The 23188-nt window shown below is 33.1% G+C and overlaps 1 protein-coding gene across 1 annotated transcript in view; it reads left to right on the forward strand.

Annotated features, from left to right (window-relative positions):
• The first annotated feature begins 211 nt into the window (after positions 1-211).
• LOC118191847 (potassium channel, subfamily K, member 16-like) overlaps positions 212-23188 on the forward strand; it is a 277734-nt gene continuing 254757 nt past the window's right edge. The window contains exon 1 of the mRNA XM_085813392.1: positions 212-364. Coding sequence (XP_085669518.1) covers positions 350-364 — 15 coding nt within the window. The 5' untranslated portion in view covers positions 212-349. The remainder of the gene's footprint in view (positions 365-23188) is intronic.

Below are 23188 nucleotides of genomic sequence, written 5' to 3' on the forward strand. Positions count from 1 at the left end.
TAAAATATTACACATTTCATGAAGACAATTAGAATCCATGGTGTACTGATTTGAGAAAGAGAAGAACAACAAAGAAATAAAAGGCACAGCGACAAAAAAAAAAAAAAAAAAAAAAAAAAAAGAGGAGTCCGAAAAAAAAAAAAAAAAAAAAGAAAAGAAAACTTCTCGCAGAAGCAACCGGTGTCGGAGTCTGAAATGTCCAACTGGAGGAGTTCCAAAGCAATCGCAAGCGCTACAGACGGAGTAAATACTAAAAATACAGTCGTGTGCGAGCGCGTGTGGGACATGACGATGCTCGTGGATCCGATGAGCACTCTGGAGGACAATTCTTCGCCGCTTCATCGAGGGGATGATCCCGAGAACGGTAAGCACGCCCCTCACTCCTCTTAAATCCAACGCGCTATGTCGTACTGCGCTCACTGGCCGCTACATTTGGTTGTGTAAAGGACGCATGAAAAACTTTTATGCTATCTTTCATGTAATCGGTTAAAACATTAGCATATCGTAACATAGTTCAATAAATGTTTGCAGTACATATAAGGAGAACTGCAATCTTGCCTTGCGGTCAAAACCTGAATGTAACTAAATACTGGAGATCAGATGGTCACTGGCTTTACTAGAATGTCACTAATAGTGAAAATGCATTTAATCGTGGAATCAAATCAAAACATTGATTTCCTACAAATCCTAATTTGCTTATCGTGCTTTTGACAGTGTCCGGATGGTCACTGGCTTTTCTGGAATGCCACTAATAGACAAAATGCATTTAATCGTGGAATCAAATCAAAACATTGATTTCCTACAAATCCTAATTTGTTTATTGTGCTTTTGACAGTGTCCGTATGGTTACTATCTTTTCTGGAATGCCACTAATAGTCAAATTGCATTTAATCGTGGAATCAAATCAAAACATTGATTTCCTACAAATCCTAATTTGCTTATCGTGCTTTTGACAGTGTTCGGAAGACTAAAAAAATGCGATAAGCCTTTTTGAATTTGTGTCTAATTGGAAGCTGAATCGCGCATTTGTGATAGCTGAGAAATCTCTACATTAAATAGAGTTTTACTCCTTAAGCATTCCTGTTTCGCTCTACATAATTAATTTAATAACTATAAATGGTAATGTGTCTTACAAAGATACCGTAGAAAAACTCATTAAATTTTAGCATCTTGCATGATAACTAAGTAGAGAGAATTCTTTAAAATTATTTCTTTAAAAAGGGTGAGCATGCTGGAAATTTCACTGAATTTCTTGTTATAAATAGTAATTTAGGCAATTAATTTCATATACTCTGGAAAATCCCCAAATTGTTTTGCATTTATCAGAATACATGACTCTTTGGTCTAAATAATATCGTTTGTAAAACTTATAGTTACACTGTTTTTAGTTATTTTCCTTTTGAAGTAATTTTTGAAAAATAATATTGTTAATTACGTTAAACCTTAAAATTCAAAAAATGTTATTTAATGCAAAAATATTTTAAAAACTGCAATAATGTATGTGTAATAATGTCAAAAACATTAAAAATATAACGAGTACATTTAAAAAAGAAAGTACATGTTCTTGGATTTCCATCCAAACCAGTGAACCTTGGAGTTGGAATTCCGATTTTTTTTCATTTATTTTACATATTCTGTGAATTTAATGAAATTTTGAAGACGAAACGCAGCGATTTAAATCAATATGTTGTCACTCGCAAAGCGTAAGATATTTATGTTTCAAAACTCAGGGATTTTTTATAAATATATTACTTATACATCATATAGAAATATATACTAATACAGAAAGTTTTAATGCTTGTCAAAGCATAAAATATTTAACTTTCAAATTTCAAAAAATAAAATAAAATATTTAAAAAAATCTGAAAGTTTTTAGATTTTATATTACGCCCAAAGGGATTTTTTAATGTTTTCTGTGTTACCTTTATTTATTATATATAATGTTCTTGGCACTTAAACCATAAAATTCAATTCAGCAACAATATCGCAAAATAATTTTAAAATGAGCCTATCTTTAGAATTTCCGATACACAGTCTCATGCGCTGGAGATAAAAATCCTTTTTTTCCGTGCAATTTTGGCATTGTTCGCTTTGAAATTGTTTTGTTAATCAAAAATTCGTTAAAGTGTTACAAAATAGGAAATCGATAATAAAACAAATTTCAAATCCTAAATTAGGGCTTCCACATACCCATATTCAGTGGAAGATTACGTTATTCAGAATTAGATGGCTCTATGCACCGTTGTTTTATCACAATGCGAGAACACATACATGCATTCATGCAAATACTTCATTATTTAATTTCTTTAAATATAATACAGGTCTCTAATAGTTTCTGGCAACAATTCGAAAAGTGATTCGGACATTTTATAGTGAACCAACGCAAATGAATGAACTAAGCAATTTTATAGTAATGAGCGTAATGCTTCATCTGTTGTTATTCACTAGTTCGAACAGTGCAATTGCGTTATCCTGAAATCATTAAAAGCATAACATATTTCTCATATTTTATAATAAGTCATTAAAATTAGGCTGCTGCGCACGCAAGACACTAATAATATTGAAAAGATGGTTTATAAAATTTTGCTTAGCATATGTGACTTAACTTCAACTGTTCTAGAAAATTTATTCTCATAAATCTGATATCTGAAAATATAATACCTTTTACCAACAAATTATATACTACCACAGCATTCACTTACCTTTTTATGCTTCTGTTCGGGAAAGTGATCCATGTCTTGTCTTTATTTTGGAAGTTTAAGAATGTAAAAATGCAGTGGGAAATTGTATCTGAATATGAAGTAAATGACAAAAAGAGATATTAATTTTTTTCGTTTCTGTTATTAAAAATAATCACAAAAGTAGGGAATTATTAGCCTAATCTTAATTTGTTTATGGGTCACACAAAAATCTGCCCTATGTTTTCTTTCGCACGACATAAGACAGAAGCAACGTTTTTCAGTTTTCTCCTTGTAGAAAAATATCACTCGTAGAAACGGTTACGCTTTGCAGAAGAACATCGAAATTATTCATTAAAATTTATAAATACAAAGCTTAAATCAACTGCTGTCGCCCAGGTGGTATAGTGGTGAGAGGAGCCTTTACGGTTCCATAGGTCCTGGGTTCAAATCCCGGAGCAGGCATGAATGTTTGTAATGCATTGTGTCTGCACGGCATGGAAGGACTCTAAATATGCGGGAGTGGAACTGGATCCCTCGAATACGCTCCGAATGTGCTACCGTTAAACCACGAAGGCATGCAGAAAGGAGGGAGAAAATACCTTATATACTCCCCCCTTTTATAGGGCGAGTGAGGATTAGCGGACCCAATCGCCAAATCCTGGGGATGAAGAATCATCCTCCCCCACTTTCCTGTTCGACCACCAGTCATACGGATTTTTTTTTTTTTTTTTTTAAGTGGGAGAAGAGTAAAATGTGCAGTGCCTGCGCCGGGACTCGAACTTGGACCTCTCGAATAAGCGCCGTGTGTGCTACCATTACACCAAAGCATGCAGAAAGGAGGAAGAAAATACCTTATAATACTTAAATCAAGATTATGTGCTTCTTTTATTAGTCGTCAAGCTGATAATATCAGTAAATATTAGGATTGGTGAATGCAAGTTTGGTTCTTAGCAGCGGAACTGGCTGTTTGTGTTGCAGTTTTTATGGTTTATCTCCCGTGGAAAGTAAGCAGGACTCTATTTTTCCAAGAGTTTCCTTCAGAATACGACACTGTATATTAAGGGTAACTTTCGTGTCCATTTTTATTGTAATTTACCTTTATTTATAAGAATATGCTTCAGCGGATTAATTATTAAAAAATCACAAAAACACCTGCACGCTCAATTTATATTATGCCAATTCCATTTTTAGCCCAAAAGGAACGTTAGTCATGAATGGGATATTAGTCTCGAAACGGCATTTTGCGTTGAATCGCTATAAATGGAATATCCCTTTTGAAATTGTTGCCACCAAAAATTATTGCCCTGTATTATATTTAAAGAAATTAAATAAAGACGAATCTGCATGAATTTATGCATGTTTCTCGCATTGTGAAAAAACAACGGTACTTAGAGCCATGAATTTTGAATTGCGTAGTCCTCCACCCGAACATGGGCAGCTGGAAGCCCGAATTTTGATTTCGAATTGTTTTACTATCTTTATCATATTTTTGTAAAACTTTAACGAATTTTTTATTAACATTTGAACGATTTCAAAGCGGGCAGTGGCAAAGCTATACGGAAAAAAAAAATTATCTCCAGCGTGCGAGACTGTCTGTCGAAAATTCTAAAGGTGTGCGATTTTTAAATATTTTGTGGGTTTGCTGTTAAATCGAATTGTATAGGAACGCCAAGGAGCGCCAGGAATGTGATATTTGATAAATAAAGTAAACACATAAAACATTAAAGATAAAAAGAGAAAAAAAGTTTTGTAAAGCCTTCTTAGTAAGGAAACTTAACATTGATATGATAGAGTGAGAAAAGACTGAAAATAAATAGAAAAATATATGCCAACAACAACAACAAAAAAAAAAAAAAAATCTTAACACTGCATAGAGAATTCTAAACGTATATTACAATGCAGCTTTTTTAAATGTAATTTTGCTATTGAATTGTATATGGTGTAAGCGCAAAGAAAATTATGCTTGATAATAAAGCTAAAAAGACAAAAAAAAAAGAGTGGGTTGGTAGGAGTGAGCGCAATAGCAGACTGGTCGACTGCGAGCTCAACGAGAGTGCCCTTTTAGGCAACCGTTAATATTTGTAAACTTTCATATTATTGTGTTTAAACTAAAGCTAATATAATACCTATTTTATTGAAGGAAGTGTTTGCAACACCCTTTACAGAAGCATATTGTTGATGAACCAGGTTTACATGTTATACTTTGGGATACTCAATCAGATTAAGGTCTTGGCTTTTCAGTTGCCGAATCGAATATAAGCTCTTCATTTTTGGGATTAGTTTTTTTTTTTTTTTTTTTTTTTTTTTTTCCAGTAAATAACTTAAGCATAAATTATTACCTTATTGAAAACTCTATTCACTCCGATCTAATGACATTTTAAACGGGTCTAGAATATTTCGCCGTCGCCATTTCACCGTGGCCGTTTCGCCTTCGGGATATTTCGCCTTCAAGACATATTTTCGTTTGCATGACTGTATTATATCTTACCATATTATGCTCGTATTAAATTTATTTTGTTTAATAATTCTGCTTATTTTTGTATACTTAATAAAGCTTGCTTGTAATATATATAATTGTTTACAAGTATGAGATATAAGGAAATTACATATAGATAGTTAAAAAATGATGTCAGCATCAAAGAGAACTAAAGCTAAACCTCTGATATAATAGAAGATATATTATCGATTTTAAAATTATGCTGGTTCAATATTTGCATCATTCGTCAAAATGTATTGAAATTTTAATCGGTTAGTTTATAGGAATCACTCTGCAAGCAGGAAACTGACATTTTTATGAAATGTAGAAACGGAATTACTTTGGAATTTTGTCAGCGTTATTATTAATATTTAATTATTATTATTAATATTTCATGCGCAACGTTGTATTTGTATAAATTTGCACACACAAAAATATTTTATATACAATTTTTATTAAATTAAATTAAATTATTAAACTAAATAGAATTATTAAATTAAATTAACTTAATATAATATGGCAAGATATAGTACAGTCGTGTAAAGAAAAATATGTCTTGACGGCAAAACGTCTCGACACTAAAACGGCCCGACGTCGAAACGGCCACAGCGAATAGTGCCATTTTAAACTATCAAAAAGTATAGAATGATAACAAATGATGCTGTCTGATAGTGGCTGTCTAGTGCCAGACTTGCCAACGTATCTAAACTATATCCTTATTATCACTATAGCTGTCCATTTTTATCTTTAGGCATAACAACATCTTATATCATGAGGATCGGCCTCACTGAATTTTCCTCTTCTATAAAACGCTTATCTTTCACATGTCTGATAATATCATTCGTTACGCACATTAATTTTTCAGCTTTATACCTCTGTCTTAATAAATAGGTTTGCTCTATTTTAACATATTTAATATTTTAATTTAGCCTTAAAATACGTACGGCTATTATTATTTTAATTAATCAGAATTTTATGATTTGGATCTTTATAACTTCTACTTTTAGCTTTCCTCACAAGAATGCAAATCAGTTAGCTAAGCATTTAAATTGATGGTTTTGAATTTTAAGATAGAGTGTGTTTCTGACATGTATATGCACGCTACATTTAGTTCCTGCCTGCTTTGGTAGCTGTATTTGCATTTTTCACTGCGAGCAAATTAATTTTGATGCTCCGGTTACAATTACTCAGCTTAGAATAAGATTTCAAGTATGTAGTCTCTGATTACTGTTGTGCGTTTTAATTTGAAGTGATTGTTCTCCTTAGATACATCCCCACGAGCTGTAGCTGATATTAACAGCACAAGAAACTGCGTTTATATTCTAAATTCTGTTTAAATAAAAAGATTGTTTAAATCATTCCACGACTGTGTAATTATTCCAGACATAGCGATAACTCATTTTACGTCTGTTGGGAGTTATTGGACTTATACCAGTTTCAGATCAAATAAAACCTCATAAATGGATCACTGAAAATTTTACCAAAACGCAAGAAATGGCAGCCTTGAATGCATAGAATGTATGTACTTCGAAACAGAACACTGATATTTTGCATCTTTCACTCAATATGAATTTTCTAACAATAATTTTTAACTTAATTACAATCTTGGTTTGCTTTCAGTATAATTTGTATACTAAGATTAGTTAGGTTAGGTTATTTAATTACGGCAAAGCCTCGAGGGCTATCTGCCTATGGGGAGAGATGCATTCGTGGAGGACTTTCTAAGGGAAACCGGGCTCGTATACACGTTACACATGGGGAACACCACTGTATACTAAGAATAGATGTATTAATTAATCTAGCAAATCATTCATACGCTTACTTTCATCGTTATTAAAAAACATGTGTTATGTCATAAGACATTTGTGGCGCATCAGCATAAATACAACATTATTTTTAGATGGTTTTTTATAAATTAGAAAAATAACATCTAATGAAAATTATACACAGAAAAAGAATTTAATTATATTTTCCTCGAAAGTAACATTTAAATGTTCCTAAAATCGACTATTTTTAGACATAAAATTAAAAGTAATTTCTTAACTTTGCGTGAGAAGCGTAGTGTTTGATCATTTTAGAATCAAATAAGGTTCGCAATTTCACTGAAAATTTACTGAAAGTGTAAGCAAGTTTCAGGGATCTCATGAGCACAAGTAGGAAAAACATCGTTTTCAGAAATTATAAATTAATCGATATCGATATCTTTATTATATTAGAAATTAATAGGTATCGATATCTTAACGATAACTTCAAATCCTAGAAATGCAACATTATTATTAAAGATTAGTAAAGAAATGTAAAAAAAAAAACAAGTTGTAAATGCGCAAAATTATATACTTAAACAATATTTCATATATATTCTTCATAATTTAAATTGAAATAATGAAAAGTTTCATTCGATTTCAAGTTTCATTATAGTTCCAAAAGTTCTTAAGTAAGGATCGTAATAAACAAGTCATTTTACACAAATATAGTGCTCGCAGCTTTAAGAGAATTTTTAAATTTCTAATATACCAGTTCAGAAAAATCACGAACGCAAGCATCCAAAATCTCATTTTTATGAAATTTTATTGAAAAGTGAGATTACCTTGAAATATGTAAGCACATTAGTTCCTTGAATTTAATAAATACACAGAAAGATATGTTAATATGTTACTTTTTTATCATATGTAACTAGTATATATTTAACATAAGGCAACTTATAAATATGTAACGAAGTTTGCGTAAACCAACAGATCCTGCTGCAAGAAAAAAAAAAAAAATCTTACGGAACGTTTTACAGAAATGCCCCCAGAAATGTAACAGAACGACAAACGTTCATCTGGATTAATTTCCTGGTAGTACAAAAGCAATTTATGTATGCATTTCATGGGGTTTAATACTCGGAATTTGCTAAAATGCAAATAAAAACAAACCAGCTGCTTCTTTAAATGGCAGAATCTCAGAACTTGTTTTAACATAAATCTGGTTCTAGACCGAATTCATGCATAGGATTTGTTTTAAAATGCTTATTTAAACTCCAAATTTAATATAAAGCATAAATCATTTCGATTTTCTTAAAATTTATTTAAGGGCTCCTTAAGGAAAATGTAAAGCTTAGTCATCAATAGAGTTGAGTACATTTTAAACCAAAATCAGTTAGTCAACCTACTGCGAACTTCAAAGTTTAGCATTACGAATAATACAAAACACCGTTCTTCATGCATACGATTAACTCTCGAGTCGTGCTTTAAAAATAGATCTCAGCTTGGCAGATTAAAACATCGTAGAAGGAATACAATTACAGAGTTAATCCAAAGAACGGTAGAGAACGCCTACACAATTTTTTTTTCTTTTCTTAACTCTCTTCTTAACAAATCAATGACGCTTCATTATGATACAGCGATTGGCATAGAATGTATTATCGTTTGTACATTGTTTCAGTTATTTTCTGATACATGAAAAACAAAGTGTCATAGTAACTGTTTCAGTTATGCTCTGATACACGAAAACAAAGGGTTAAAGGAATGTAAGTTGCTCTGTCCGGACAGTAGAAAAAAATCTCTTGTGGACACCACATGACTTCCTTGCACGGCCTATTAAATTAAACACATTTTTGTTTCACTTCATTTAAGCTTTTTTCCTCGAATTATTCTAACTTAATTAACTGACTTCTCAAGGCAAGTTGAAAATGACATCAAAAGTTGCAAATTTTTAAAAAAGTGAAACTGCCTCCTATTTACGCTACACATGGAAAACCACGAAAACCAAATATGCAGCCAGTTCATTCGCCTGGGATCGAACCCAAGCTAGGTCGAATTACTAGCATTTAGTGTCTTACCCGCTCGGCCATTGGTGAGGCCATTTCAATATGCGAATGGTAATTTTGGAAATAAAGTAATGGCTTAAGTAATTTTAGATTTAGCGCTTAATTGGTCATCTGCCAAAATATTTATAAAAAAGAATGTCCAATGATTTTTAACGAATCTCGTTAGTCCACTTAGTCCTTTGGGTCGACTTAGATAATTTCCTAAAAATATTGAATGATTTTTTGCAGTTAATTAAAAGTAGTGCTTTTCCGATTAGCAATCTTAATAAATTGTTCTACTCCAATGATTCTGGATTTCAGATGCAACAGAAGTTATACGAGGAGTCGTAGTTAATATTGCAGCTCATTGTGCAATTTCTTTAACATGACAATATTTTTAAGTATGCTGCGAAAAGACCTGAAATAAAGACAAATATGCCAACTTATATTTTTCAGTGCTCAGAAAGCAACTTATTATTTAACAATTAACTACCGGATATGAAATACAACAGTTTATTTATTTAGTTCTGATCTTTTCAACTATATGTACATTATTTTTGACATTCTGTTGTATTTTTCAGTATATATTGGCATCATTAATATTAATCATTTTATTTTGTTTTTGTTTTTATTGAAGAAGAGAATAAACGAGGAAGCAATTATATTTCTATAACAGTCTTCTTACATACCGTTTCTGTAGTAAAATTCCTTTTTTCTTTTTACCGGGAGAATCTTCTTGCCAAAGAAAGAAAACAACAACTCCCCCCCCCCCGCCAAAGAAAAAATATCTGAAAGTTTTTAAAATACGATCAAAGGGGCGTTTTTTTAACGTTTTGTGTGTTACCTTTACTTGCTAAATATCATGCTGTTTGCACTCAACCATAAAATTCAATTCAACAGCAATATCACAAAATAGTTTTAAAATGAGCATATCCTTTAGAATTTCCCATACACAGTTCCGCGCGCTAGAGATGAAAAGGTTCCCCCCCCCCGGAGAGTGTTGCCGTTGCTCGCTTTTAAAATGTTGAGTTTGTTAATCAAAAATTCGTTTTATAAAATATCAAATCGATAATAAAACAAATTTCTAATTTGGGCCTTCAGATGCCCATATTCGCAGTAGGATTACGTCATTCAAAATTGGATGGCTCTAGGTACCGTTGTTTTATCACAATGCGAGAAACATACATACATTTATGCAGATTCTTCATTATTTAATTTCTTCAAATATAATACAGGGTGACAGTATTTGGTGGCAACGATTTGAAAAGTGATGCGCCGCTTATAGGGTTCCGACGCAAAATGGCAAAACGAAAACTACAGTCCTTCAGGGACAAAGCCCTTTTGGACTAATAGTAATAATAATAAGGAAAGAAGCTTAAAGCAATATTACCACAAGATATAGGATAGATTGTGCGAAATAAATATAACGATTACTGAAGAATTTTCGTACAAATCATGAACAAAAATCTAGCTAAGCAAGACATTGTCATCTAACATCTTCATATTACAACATTTTTAAACGATAAATCCTCGAAAAAGGATTTTATTTTTATAAAAAGTAAAAGACCTTAAAACTAGAAAAATTATTCTGTACCAGTAACTTATTAATGTTTTAATAGAAAAATCCTTCAATATTTATTAAAAAAACTATAATTATTAATTAGATACATCACGTATTAAAAGAATTTTTATTCAAATTAATCAGACTAAAAGGTTACTGAATCTATTGCTTTTATATAACTTAGTTTCTTAATTAATTACAGATAGATTAAGTCTGAAAGTTAAATGTCATACATGTTACCGAATGGCAACACAGTGAAGCGAGGAAGGTAATAATATTTTATTTCTGGCAGTGGCAACAAATGCTTTTAAATAACCGATATTGTTAATTAAATTTAAAGATATAAACACTTTGCAAACGACAACGCACTGACGTGCGGAAGACAAAAGTGTTTGATTTCGAACTGCTAACTGAGTCTGCTATTCGAAAACTCGTTGCTTTAACAGAAAATGTGATGTAAATAAAAAAAAAATTCGAAATAAGGGATAAGGGCTTCTAAGTGTACGTGTTTGTGTGGTTCTGTACCCGAGGAACACAGATACGTGCATGCATGTATGCTGTTTCTTCATCGTTTGCTAACAGAGATAGCGTATTAAGTACATGAAGCAACAGATGGTTTTGACTAAACTCGGTTATAGCACTACGAAATCGATATGTATTGAATAAATATGAACTTGCAAGCACTAGGAGAAGGTGTAGGTTGGCAAGATAATGATATACGATTAAGTTTAAGTATCATGTAATTACCAAGCAATTATTTATTTTTCATCACCTTTTGCTTTCTAAATTGATAATAAGCACTGCAGTATTTTCCACAGTTTCAAAGACAGATTTTCCTCTTTAGACTAGAATAAAGTATCAGTACTCAGACCATGATCTCTTGCCTCAAATTATAAACTTCATAGGTTGTTCTAATCGTTTTCCATAGCCTTATTAAATGTAAAATGAGCTACTTTTCTTAACCCACGATATTCCTTTGCAGTATTTCATAAAAATGTAACCAGTTTAAAATAATCTCTACTTTTGATCCAAAGTTAATATCACCTATGTTGCTTATGATAGTGTAAAGACAACTCTTAAATATAGAAAAAAGTTTCATTAAACTAACAGATCCTGGTCTGGAAGACTGAGTTATGGCATAATTTTTAAAAACACATCGCGAAACAGAACTGAACGACAAACATTCACCTGATCTAATCCTTTGAGTCTTTTACGGAGATCTACTAAGGCCGATACCATTTTGTTGCAGACATTGCGATCTTAAAGAGAAGAATTTACTAAGGCATTTAACGAAGATTACTTTAAGATACCCTGACGAACATCATTTGGAGTTTGATTGCCACTGAAATATCGTTTGTGCTGGTAAATGGTACCATACTCAAAGGTATTGGAGACTATGAGGACTTTTGCCTTAATTAAATCAAGTCAAGCTTACACACTAATAGTCAAAAGGTGGTTGTATTATGTAGTACATCCAGCATAATACTTATCATAAGGGGCTTAGTTACTTCCACTACATATTTCGAAACAAAGTAAATTCATGGGCTTGTGAAATTATTATTTGAAATTATTTTAACTTGAGTTTGAATTTTGCATGCTAAAAGTGAACGAAAATTTCCAATGATTTGAAATCAAATGGCACAGGCTGAAACTATGATGCAGATCTATTTACAACATCAATTAAAAGCCTAACTCAAGACCTTGAAAGACACGCCTGTTTGGCTCTCACACTCACTAAATTCTATCTGAAGTAATCTAACTTTAAATAGATTATCTAGGCAGTCAAATTCCGAGTGATTCTTATCTTGGGCTAGGATAGCTCAGCGTGTTTGAACAGCAAAGCAGACAGCTTCTTAGTTAAGGTTGCCGTTAAGCTCACTCTAATTAATCATAGTCACACTTCTTTCTAGACTTTTTTCTATCCTCCATTTGCATATTTCTGGAGTCAACGAGTGAAAATGAACAAAAGAGATAGAAAGGAAAAAACATTGAAACTTAAAACGGTTATCAAATATAAATATAATCTTACAGCACATTTATAAATTTGCTGATGTCTTGTTAACACAAGATCTCCCCAACGCAAGTGCGAAATTGAATTTTAGACAATGAGATTATAATGGGTTTGCATTCTCAAATGTAAATCATTTGTCATTGCTGAGTTAACTTCTAGTTGTTCTTTGATTTCCTTTAATAATTAATTTGCGTTTCCTTTTGCTAATTTCTTTCTATTTTAGCATTTCTTGGCTGATATATAATAATTACATCATTATCGTTTTTCTCAGATTCTTTGGCAGATTTTTTCATGTTGCGACTTATCTCACTTGTTTCACAGTAACATTAGAAACGTCAAAACAATTCCACAAATTTTACTGTGCGTAGGAGTGCAACATTGCGCGTGTCATTGGTATGGGCCTTGAGGACCTAATGGATAGAAATACAGCTTTTCCAGTTTTCAATAAGAATTCTCCGGAGGACGGGTTCAAGATCTTCCACCTCTCATCCTCTACCAGCAAACCGCTCGAAAGTGCTTTCGGCTCGCCGTTTATTTTAAGTACCCCCATGCCGTAATGGCAATATACAATAACAAACTTCCAAGCTTTCCCCGAGATCGAACCTGGGCCCGATGATACGGTAGCCAGCAACGCTAATCACTATACTGATGAGAGCGGCGCAGACTTTTGCTATGATTATGAGTTAGATCTTTAAAATTCTAATAATATTTGCAAATTTCACCCTTAAATACATGCAAAATGAAATCAAACGATAGAAAGTAAAATTTTGGATAAATCTGTTCGCAGCTGCAATTATAATACGCAATTTCAGAAACTTTATACATAAACAATTTACACATTATGTCATTTCTTTAATATTACAGTTGTCTTAATATTCACTAATAACTCGTATTTGGAAGCAAATTTCGAATTACTTTAAGTCTCATACATAAATCAAATCGACATCAATTCCTTATTAATATTAATATTAACGTTAAGTTTAATATTATGAAATTAATAGCAATATGAAACTTTTTTTCAAATTCTTAAATTTTTTTTTTCGTTCTTTCCGTGACAAGTGAATTCTTGTTATGTCAGCAATAAAAGTCTTGTTGTTTGTTCTTAATTTTCTATGATCATTATTGCTCTAAATAATCCAAGTAACATGACCAGTTTTTATAAGTGACTTAAACTTTATAAGTATTTTCCAACATAACCCTTAATTTTATGTCACTTAGAGTATTATAGTGTGAGATCTAGTGTGTTTTGCAGGCATGAAATGGTAACTAGATCTACTTAAAGTTCGTACCTGGCGATATCTCACACAGGCGTGAAGATGAAGATAACAGGGAAAGGATATAAAAGATCCTTCTTTTATCACAACTGTATTTCAAAAAGCATGGACTTACATGCTTAAACAAAACACGGACCACTTCTGATGAGAACTTAACAGTTATTAACTATAAATTTAAAAGTTATGGTGTAGTGCTTAACTACACAATTCAATTCAATCTAACAGGTTGATTCAGGAACCTACACTGGTGATATACAAACTGGACGGCCAGAATTCGCAGCCGCTACTAAGATTAACAGCTGAAGGACAAAATGACAAACGGGCGCCTCATTAACTAAATCATGCTCTGTCCAAACTTTTCTTTTCAACAGTTTAAATACTTTCGTTCGCCTATTTAATTTGCATCCTGGGGAGAAATTGGGAAGTAAGAGAATTCACGAAATGCCCAAAAATTAAAATAAGTGATAGTACAGCAAAACAGGACCCTATAATAATATAATTTGTTATCAATATTCTTCCTCTAAGAATTCGTATCTCTAATAACAATTGTAGAGTCAGTAGGTTATTTTTTAAAGCAAGAGTGATGAAAAATGAGCAACGCCCTCGCCGGGAATCGAACCACGGTCCTCTGCAATACGCGCCCAGCGTGCTGAATACTACACTACGAAGGCATGCTAAGAAGGCGGGAGAAATACCTTATACAAAATATAAACATAAAATTCACTACTGAAACTCAATAAGTGGCGCTTCTCTCTAGAATATGTAATTTAAAGCAACTTATTTCCAATGCATCCAGCATTGGCTGCTGGTTACCACTCATAATTGATTCGAGTTAAAAGTATAGCGAACGGCCTGATTGCCTGGATGTTTTAATGGTTTTCCCTGTTTATAATGTAGATAAGACCCATTGTCGCTTAGAAAGTACTCGACGAAGCTATTATGTACCCTTAGGTATTGACATCTCTAGTCTGCTTTGCCATAATCAAATAATTCAGTTCCTTTCATTACTAAAGAACCAAATAAATATCTGCAACAATACCTCACCAAATTCGAGTACCTGATTCAGTCAATATCCCAGGCAATTAGAATTCGGACTCATTGGGAGACTAAACACATACAGAAATTGATAATTGGTTCTGAAAACTTTTATCTCTTTTTCAAAATACAAAACGCTGTAAATAAATCCGAATGTCTTTTCTAGAAATAATTTTAAAAATACATACAAATTTGATTCCCTAAAAACTGTAATATCCATATCTGTACATTTTTCCTCTTTAGCGCCTTTTTCCTTCATATGTAGAAACGAACTATATACTGTTTATCATTCGGCGAATTGTAAGGCATCGTTTAATGTTCGGATCAACCTCTATTATGCTCTAACAACATTCCAAGGATTTCAGTAACTATTTTTTAAATTATAACACACCGAGATATTCATTTTAAGGTTAGAGATTCTATTCTAGGACTACATATAACTTGAAGAGCGAAATACACTTGTAAATAATAAAAAAATAAAATATTGTTTTGGAAAGAGGTTTCTGATGTTAGGTTAAGTGAAGTTCTCTGTGCAGACTGTCGTAAAAAGTATTGACGAATACAAAATTTTTGAGAAAAAAAGATCTTATTCCCTGAGTTTTAAAAGTTTGGTTTATTTGATTATGGCAAAGTATTCTAGAGTTATTTGTGTAAGGAAAGGGATGCCTTCGTGGAGGACATTCGAAGAGAAACTTGCTCGTATACATGTTACACATGGAGTGAAGCAGGAAAGCATCCACGCAGCCAGCCCATTTTCCCGGAGTTTAACGCAGGTAGAACTATTAGTATTCAGCGACTTTACTCCTTGGTCACTAGTGGTCCCAGAGTCTTGTAGAATTTGCTCTCTAGTAAACATAAGCCCTCTTCAGTACTGGTCCATAGTCAGCATATTTGCATAAATTAAATACACAAATTTCTAATTTAATGAATTATGCGCGTTGTTATTGTTCTAAAGTAATGAAATTATTTAATAATAATAAAGTGTTTTTTAACGCTTGGAAACTTATAAATTACAGCATGTTACACACTAGTTAATACGTAAAAAATATCATTGAGTGAAAAAATCAAAAAAGGAAATCATCAACCTCGAATTTTAATTAGCCCAAAGGGCCCAGAAGGCCTAGAGGTTCGAATCCCGCGAACGGGCTGGCTGCATGGGCGTTTTCGTGGTTTTCCTCATGTGTAACGTGTATACGAGCCAGTTTCCCTTAGAAAGTCCTCCACGAAGGCATCCCTCCCATTAGGCAGATAGCCCCCGAGGCTTTGCCATAATCACACACACACCCAGAAGGCTTATTCATTTCGTTTCGGCGCTTTGCGGTGGTTCACTATAAATGTGAGTTTACTTTTCAAATTGTTGCCACCAAATATTAGAGTCCTGTGTTATATTTAAAGAAATAAAATAATGAAGAATACACATAAATATATGTATGTTTCTCACATTGTGATAAAACAACGGTATATAGAGCCATCAAATTTTGAATAATGTAATCTCCCAATGAATTTGGCATTTGAAATTTGTTTTATTATCGATTTCATATTTTGTAACACTTAAACGAATTTTTTATTAACAAACTCAAAGATTTGAAAGCGAGCAATGGCAATACTGTGCGGTATAAAAAACATATTTATCTCCAGCGAGCGAGACTGTATATCGGAAATTCTAAACATATGCTCATGCGATATTACTGTTGAATTGAAGTTTATGGTTTAAGTGCGAAGAGCATGATATTTTATAAATGTAGCACAAACGTTAAGAAAACGCCCCTTTGGGCGTAATGTATAATCTGAAAGTTTTCAAGTTTTATCTGTTTTTGTTATGTTTATTTAATTTATTTAGTAACAGATTGTAATTTTAATAATTTATTTATTAACCATTCTCTCAAGATATCGCTCAGTTACGGCACAGTTTGAAATATGAACTTGTTAGATAAACGTTTTTAAATTTTTTCTTGGCTTTAAAACACACGAATCATACTCTTAATGAATGGTTTTGCTTGGTTTATGTGTGTTACCATCTTATGATAAGTATTACAATATTATAAAATGGCATTCATAATGTTTCAGTGTTACGTCATTAACCAAACTACAAAAAAAAGTAAACGATTTATAAAACAATAGCCTGTATTTGCATAAATTTCAGAACAGAATCTATTTTTAACATTCAAATGTTCGATTTCTGTAAAATGCTGAATAATAGTTTGGTATTGCATTACTGACTAAAATCTCTTCTTTGATATTGCAAAGGTTTGTTGTAAGCATTCAGCTTCCTTGGAGGATTGTAAACCTTTCCTTTTCTGGAGGTTTGTTTTAAAATCTGTTTTCTTATAGAAGAAATGATCCAATGATTATTTTTTTACTTTTTTCGGAGAAATGTTTAAGTGTAAACTGTCATTGTTATGTACTTATAATAAAATTTTGACACATCTCCTCACTAAAGACGTCATTTCCTATTTCTAAAAGTTTGTAAGGGTTGCCTTGCTTCTTTGCCATACTACTTAGAGAGGCGTATTGATATGGAACATAGATGGGGATCGATTTCAATATTTTCAATTAAAGAGTGAGCCTAATCTCCTACATTTTGCATGTGACCAACAACAATAAAATTATGTGTTATGCTTTTAATCTGTAAGCATACCACAACATGCAAATAACTGGCAAACTGAACACCTGGCTCAAAATAAGATGTGTGAGTACTGCAACCAGTGTAAGCAAGAAACCAAAGGATTTTAAACCTTGGATCTTTAGATGGTAAAATTTGCATATAGCCAGTAATCTTAGAGTTTTGCCCTGAGGCGATGATAACATACAATATAACGAGCTCTAAGCGAGGAATACTGTGCCTTTGCCTTCATCTGATTACACGAAACAGAAGTTTTCTTCAACATCATTAAGAAATGAGCTGTTCGAGTGGTGAAGAATTCTAATGATACGGGAAACTGATATGATGTTGTTGAGGATCAGTTTATTAGGTTTGCACCTTGCAGTTAAACAGATAATTGAAGATACAATATAGCAAAAGATGAAAGTCTCTTAGTCCTGTTTTGTCAGGCACTGCACAGGAAAGTCTACAGGCTACGTTTCCAGGCATGTATAGAAAAATATAGTTTCCCCGTATACATACCAAAGAATGCAACAAAGTTCGTTACAGTCTGTTATTTTAGAAGAGGCACTTGAAAGACATTTCTTCTCTCCAAACCATGACTCTTGACCACGGCAACGAGCGTTGCGTAAAAAAGGTTGAATCCCCTAATTTGCTAAAATTCCACATTTTGCGCAGTGTGCAAAATTCTGTGCGGTGATGACGAACATATTGTTACTCTTTCTTCACGTACTTACGGGTTCATGCATTTTGAAGTGAATAACGCCGACGCTTGATTAGCTAACGAAACACAATTTATTAGCCAGTATTATTCTAGACAGTTCCAATAACACGTTTACAGTCGTCAAAGAACTACTATAAACGCACTGAAATAATTAGCGACACAGCCTTCAGACTAACAGGCTATAAAGACAGCTTCCCGGCCAAGCACCAGAGTAGAGCTCCCGACTCTACTCGGTCATTCTAGGAACTCTACGTACTCTCTAGACTTTAGACGCTACAACTCGCGATGCTCCCGACTTGGTTCGCTCTTTCTCAGAGCTCAACACACTCTAAGATGAACCTCGACGATGCACTAACTCACTGAAATAATTAATAACGCACTGAAATAATTAGCGACCCAGCCTTCAGACTAACAGGCTATAAAGACAGCTTCCCGGCCAAGCACCAGAGTAGAGCTCCCGACTCTACTCGGTCATTCTAGGAACTCTACGTACTCTCTAGACTTTACACGCTACAACTCGCGATGCTCCCGACTTGGTTCGCTCTTTCTCAGAGCTCAACACACTCTAAGATGAACCTCGACGATGCACTAACTCGCGATACACTAAGAGACTCTCTCGATGCATTCGACGACTAACTCAGCACTAAACTTCGAGACACTCGCTCACTGACTCTTAACTGACTCGACTAGGCACTCACTGATTGACTACCAACTCGATGGACTCGGCACGAACTGACTGACTATCAACTCGATAGAATCTGCATAGACTCGCGATCAACTCGCTAGACAATACACTGACTGACTATCCGCGTACCAGCAGGGTTTATATAGCTCTTAGCTTGGGTTCGAGAACATTCTGGGCTAAACCAGAAAGAATTAGTTCCAGAAGGTTCTCCATTCGTCTATGGCATATCGCCAGTTTTGTCACCAAATTTTGCTAAATGGACGATTTCTCGCGAAATGTGGTAACCCTGCCTTCCCTTGGCGTTATCTGGCAACCCTAAACCTGCTTTGCGGTGGAAGCTATTTTACCGCGCCTGGACATTTCGTAACAATATTGTAATATTGTTAATTAGGGGAGGGTGGCTACGACTTTGAAAGGCGTATTCTAAACAGACTACTGCGGTAGTGAAGTGAAATAAGGACCTATGCTGCTGAAGCAGAGAGGATGATTTCACGATATTGGAAACGGTCATAGTTCAAAATTCGTATATTTTGAGTTGTTTCAGTATTGCAGCTCACGAACGATAATTTTCTCTGCGATTTCTTACAAAGATCGGGTATCACTCGGATTTTGTTCTGGGGAATATCATGGATGTTAATTTAAAATCTTTCGCATATTCTTCAATTTCTAAGGCTGCTGTTACACATCTGTTTGTTTCGGGCGAATAACTGTTTCAAACAATTTTTCTATTTGCATTACAACGAAAGAAAGACGCATGATTTCCCCCCTCTTTCTTTAGGAAAAAAATTTTAATTGTTTGTTTTGAACAACCAATTAGCTATCAGCATCGAATCCGCCGTCATCTGTAATGGAAAACAAGTTTCCCCTTTCCTGAAGGTTAGCTATTTTGTACCATGTGAAAAAGAAATGTGCTTAACAGTTGTTATTCCGAGATGTTTTGAATGTATGATACGACATTAACATGCTTCTGACAATGGTAACCTTTGTTAACTACCCTTGCAATAGATTCATCACGAACTACCCTTCTTTATACTTGCCGCTGATTGCGTTTGATATTCCCTTGTAATGCGCAAGAGCGTTTTATCAAAGATCAAACACAAATTACCCTAAAGAGCAATTCTTGAAAATTTTAAAGTAAGGTAAATTTAATATTTGTAATGAGAGTTTGAAGATTTCCTAATTACATTGCGTAATTGTTCCAAAACGAGTTATATTTGGCCTTAAGAATATCTTTCATTGATTATAATGTTCAAATATTAATAAATGTTACGAATTGAATGTATTATAAATTACATAAATTACACGTATTTTAAAATTATAATAATTGCACCGTTTAAAAACACATTTCAAAATTATGATAATTACATCATTTAAAAATACAGTTCAAAAATAAAATAAAGATAGAAATATTTATGAAATAGTTATATTGCTACTAAATCTCTCTAAAAGATTCAATTACAGTTATAATTTGATTTAAGATAAAAATTTTACGCCAAATCGAGTTGCAACTTTTGTCAGAATTAATTTTCCGGATTGTTTTAATGATAAATCTCGGGTAACTTAGCGTACCTTCATGTAGCAAAGCAATAAATGTAAAAACTAAGCCTCAGATTTTTCGAAGAGCAGTATGACAGAGTGCTCATAATTTAGAGTGGAACTAAATATTTATTCTTTGAATAGAAAAAGGTTTCGTTTATATGGTTACGACAAAGCACTGGAGGGCTAAGGAAAGGGAGGCCTCCGTGAAGAACTTTCTAAGGGAAACCGGTTCCTATACACGTTACACACGAGGAAAACCACAAAAACGCACATGCAGCCAGCCCATTCGTGGGCTTCTAACCTCGGAACAAACCAAATAAAGCAGAATTTTCAGAATATGTCTATTTTGATCGTGTGATCATTTTTTGGCAAAGTCTATCTAGTCCCCTAGTTATCTGCGACTCTCGATGATTTAAAAGCAATGCGTTGTTACTCGGCAAAGGGTAAGATTTAAGGCAAAGGTTACTCGGCAAAGGCAAAGATAAGATCTTTCACATTTAATCAGCAAACTAAGTGATTTTCAAAACTATGCTGCGACCAGGAAATGCATAAGATATTTGTCTTCCAAATTTTATCAACAAACGGGAGGATTTAAAAGAAATGTTGCAATCGCCGGAATTTAATATATATATGCTGATCTTTAATCTGCCAATATCTTGGCACTCGGCAAAGCGTAAGAAATATATTTTTGCTTCAGATTTAATTTATCTGCTACTGATTAAAATAACTAAGAAATTTAAAAGCAATAAACGCATTTCTTTATCTCAGTCATTATTAATTACTAGCTAGATCCGTGAATTACAATAGCTTGACATTATTTTCTATTTTTACAACAATTATTTTAGGCGCGAAACACGCAAGTGGCTGGTTATTAACATAAAAATTCTGATGTGGGCACCCCACCGACTTCCTTATACGGCCTATTAAAATTATACACATTTTTTATTGCACTTCATTTTAACTTGTTTCCTCGAGCTGCATTAGAGATATATTTCTCATTCAATCAATTTAATTCTCACTTCGCGGCAAGGCAAATTGTAAAACACAGAAAAATAACTAAAAATACAGTTAAAAGCAATTACCAAAACAATTTTTACAATTAAAATTAGACTTTCTAAGCAAGAACAAGCAATTCATCAGCCAGCGGACAGGAAGACCAAATTTTCGGTGTACAAAACTAAAAGTTAACTTTTGCTCCCAAGGTGCAAAAGAGACACTGAAGTTAATGCACCAACTGGATTAATTCTCTCTATTCTACTGTTTTCAAATGCAATCAAATGGCGGCCTCGTTATGCTTAGTCACTTGAAGTTTTAAACTGTGCATAATTCTATAACTATTGCATTCAAGATTAACTAAAGGCATAAAACCTTTTAAACAGAACATGATAACAACATTATTCGAACAATATTAAAGCAAAAAATACGCTATTTACCTACACATAAGAACGAAAAAGTGAGCTCACTTCAGCCGGTTACTGATAATATACGTAATTATACAGGATTAGTGCGGCCGATTGAAGTGAAAAAGGGAGATGTACATGTTATAGCAGTCCCATGTAAAACATCTCAGTCTTCTACGATAACTTGTTTTTGAGTTATGCGAGATAGTACGTACACTGCGAAAAAAAAATCTATTATCTACACCACATGACTTCCTTATACGGAATATTAAATTATACGCATTTTTTCTTGCATTTCATTTAAACTTATTGGATTGAATTAAATTTATTTCGTCATTATCGCATAAAGCACAATAGAATAAATGCATTCTTTAAAATTCACTATATTTGTTTACCATAGCGACACTCTGGCCCTAGGTTCGCTTAACAGCGTTAAATTTCACTCATTTTAAACTCAGAATGCACAAAATTTATATTATTTTAAGAATTATCTAATCGTTACCACATATTCTATTCAAATACTATAATAAATCTTATTAAACGATGTATAAAAGAAATAAGGCAAACAACTACAACAACAAAAATAAATAAATAAGGCTTTCACAGACGATTCAGTATTTCTCATTCAATTAATTCAGTTTTTACTTCGCGACAAGGCAAAAATACATAAAAACTCAAAGTATCTGTATTGAAAATTATGAAGTAAATCTTAAACACTTATTTCCTGGAATAAATTTCAGAATGGATTAAACATGATTTAATTCGCAATAATAAAAGAAGGCGTTATCTTATTTTTGCGAAGCTTACTTTCTCTAGATTGGCAACAAATCTACTATTCTGCTGTTTAAAATGTAAACAAACATTGCCGCTATTGCAAAAGCCTTAGCGGCGCTTAAACAACTTTTAAATTGTTAATAATTCTAAAAATATCGCATGCAGATTTACTAAAGGCATAAAAACCTTAACCGGAAGATAAGAACAACATAATTCAATCATTTTTAAAGCAGAAAGTGTCCAATTTACAAACATATAAAAATAAAGAAACTGAGATTACTGAGTTGAGTAACAGAGTGGATATATATATATACATATATTTATATACTTTTGGTGCGGCCGATGGCAACCAAAATACGAGGCGCACATCTACATGCTATAGCAATCCTATATACAAAATTTCAATGTTCTGAGGCTACTCGTTCTTGAGTTATGCGAGATACGTACATAAGCACAGACGCCACGAAACTTTCTCTTGAGAATTCATTTTAAATGAGTTTTATTTATTCATTTATTTTTTTTTTTTTTTTTTTTTTTTTTTTTTTTTTTTTTTGTAGGGGAAAAGAGTCCTTTATTCTGCCCTTGCGTACGGATGTCACGCAAAAATATCGTTAAATTGGATTCGATAGCGGTCAAAAT

Source organism: Stegodyphus dumicola, chromosome 3 (genome assembly GCF_044657685.1).
Source record: "Stegodyphus dumicola isolate Sdum_Otavi_A_Nest chromosome 3, ASM4465768v1".
Taxonomy (NCBI): domain Eukaryota; kingdom Metazoa; phylum Arthropoda; class Arachnida; order Araneae; family Eresidae; genus Stegodyphus; species Stegodyphus dumicola.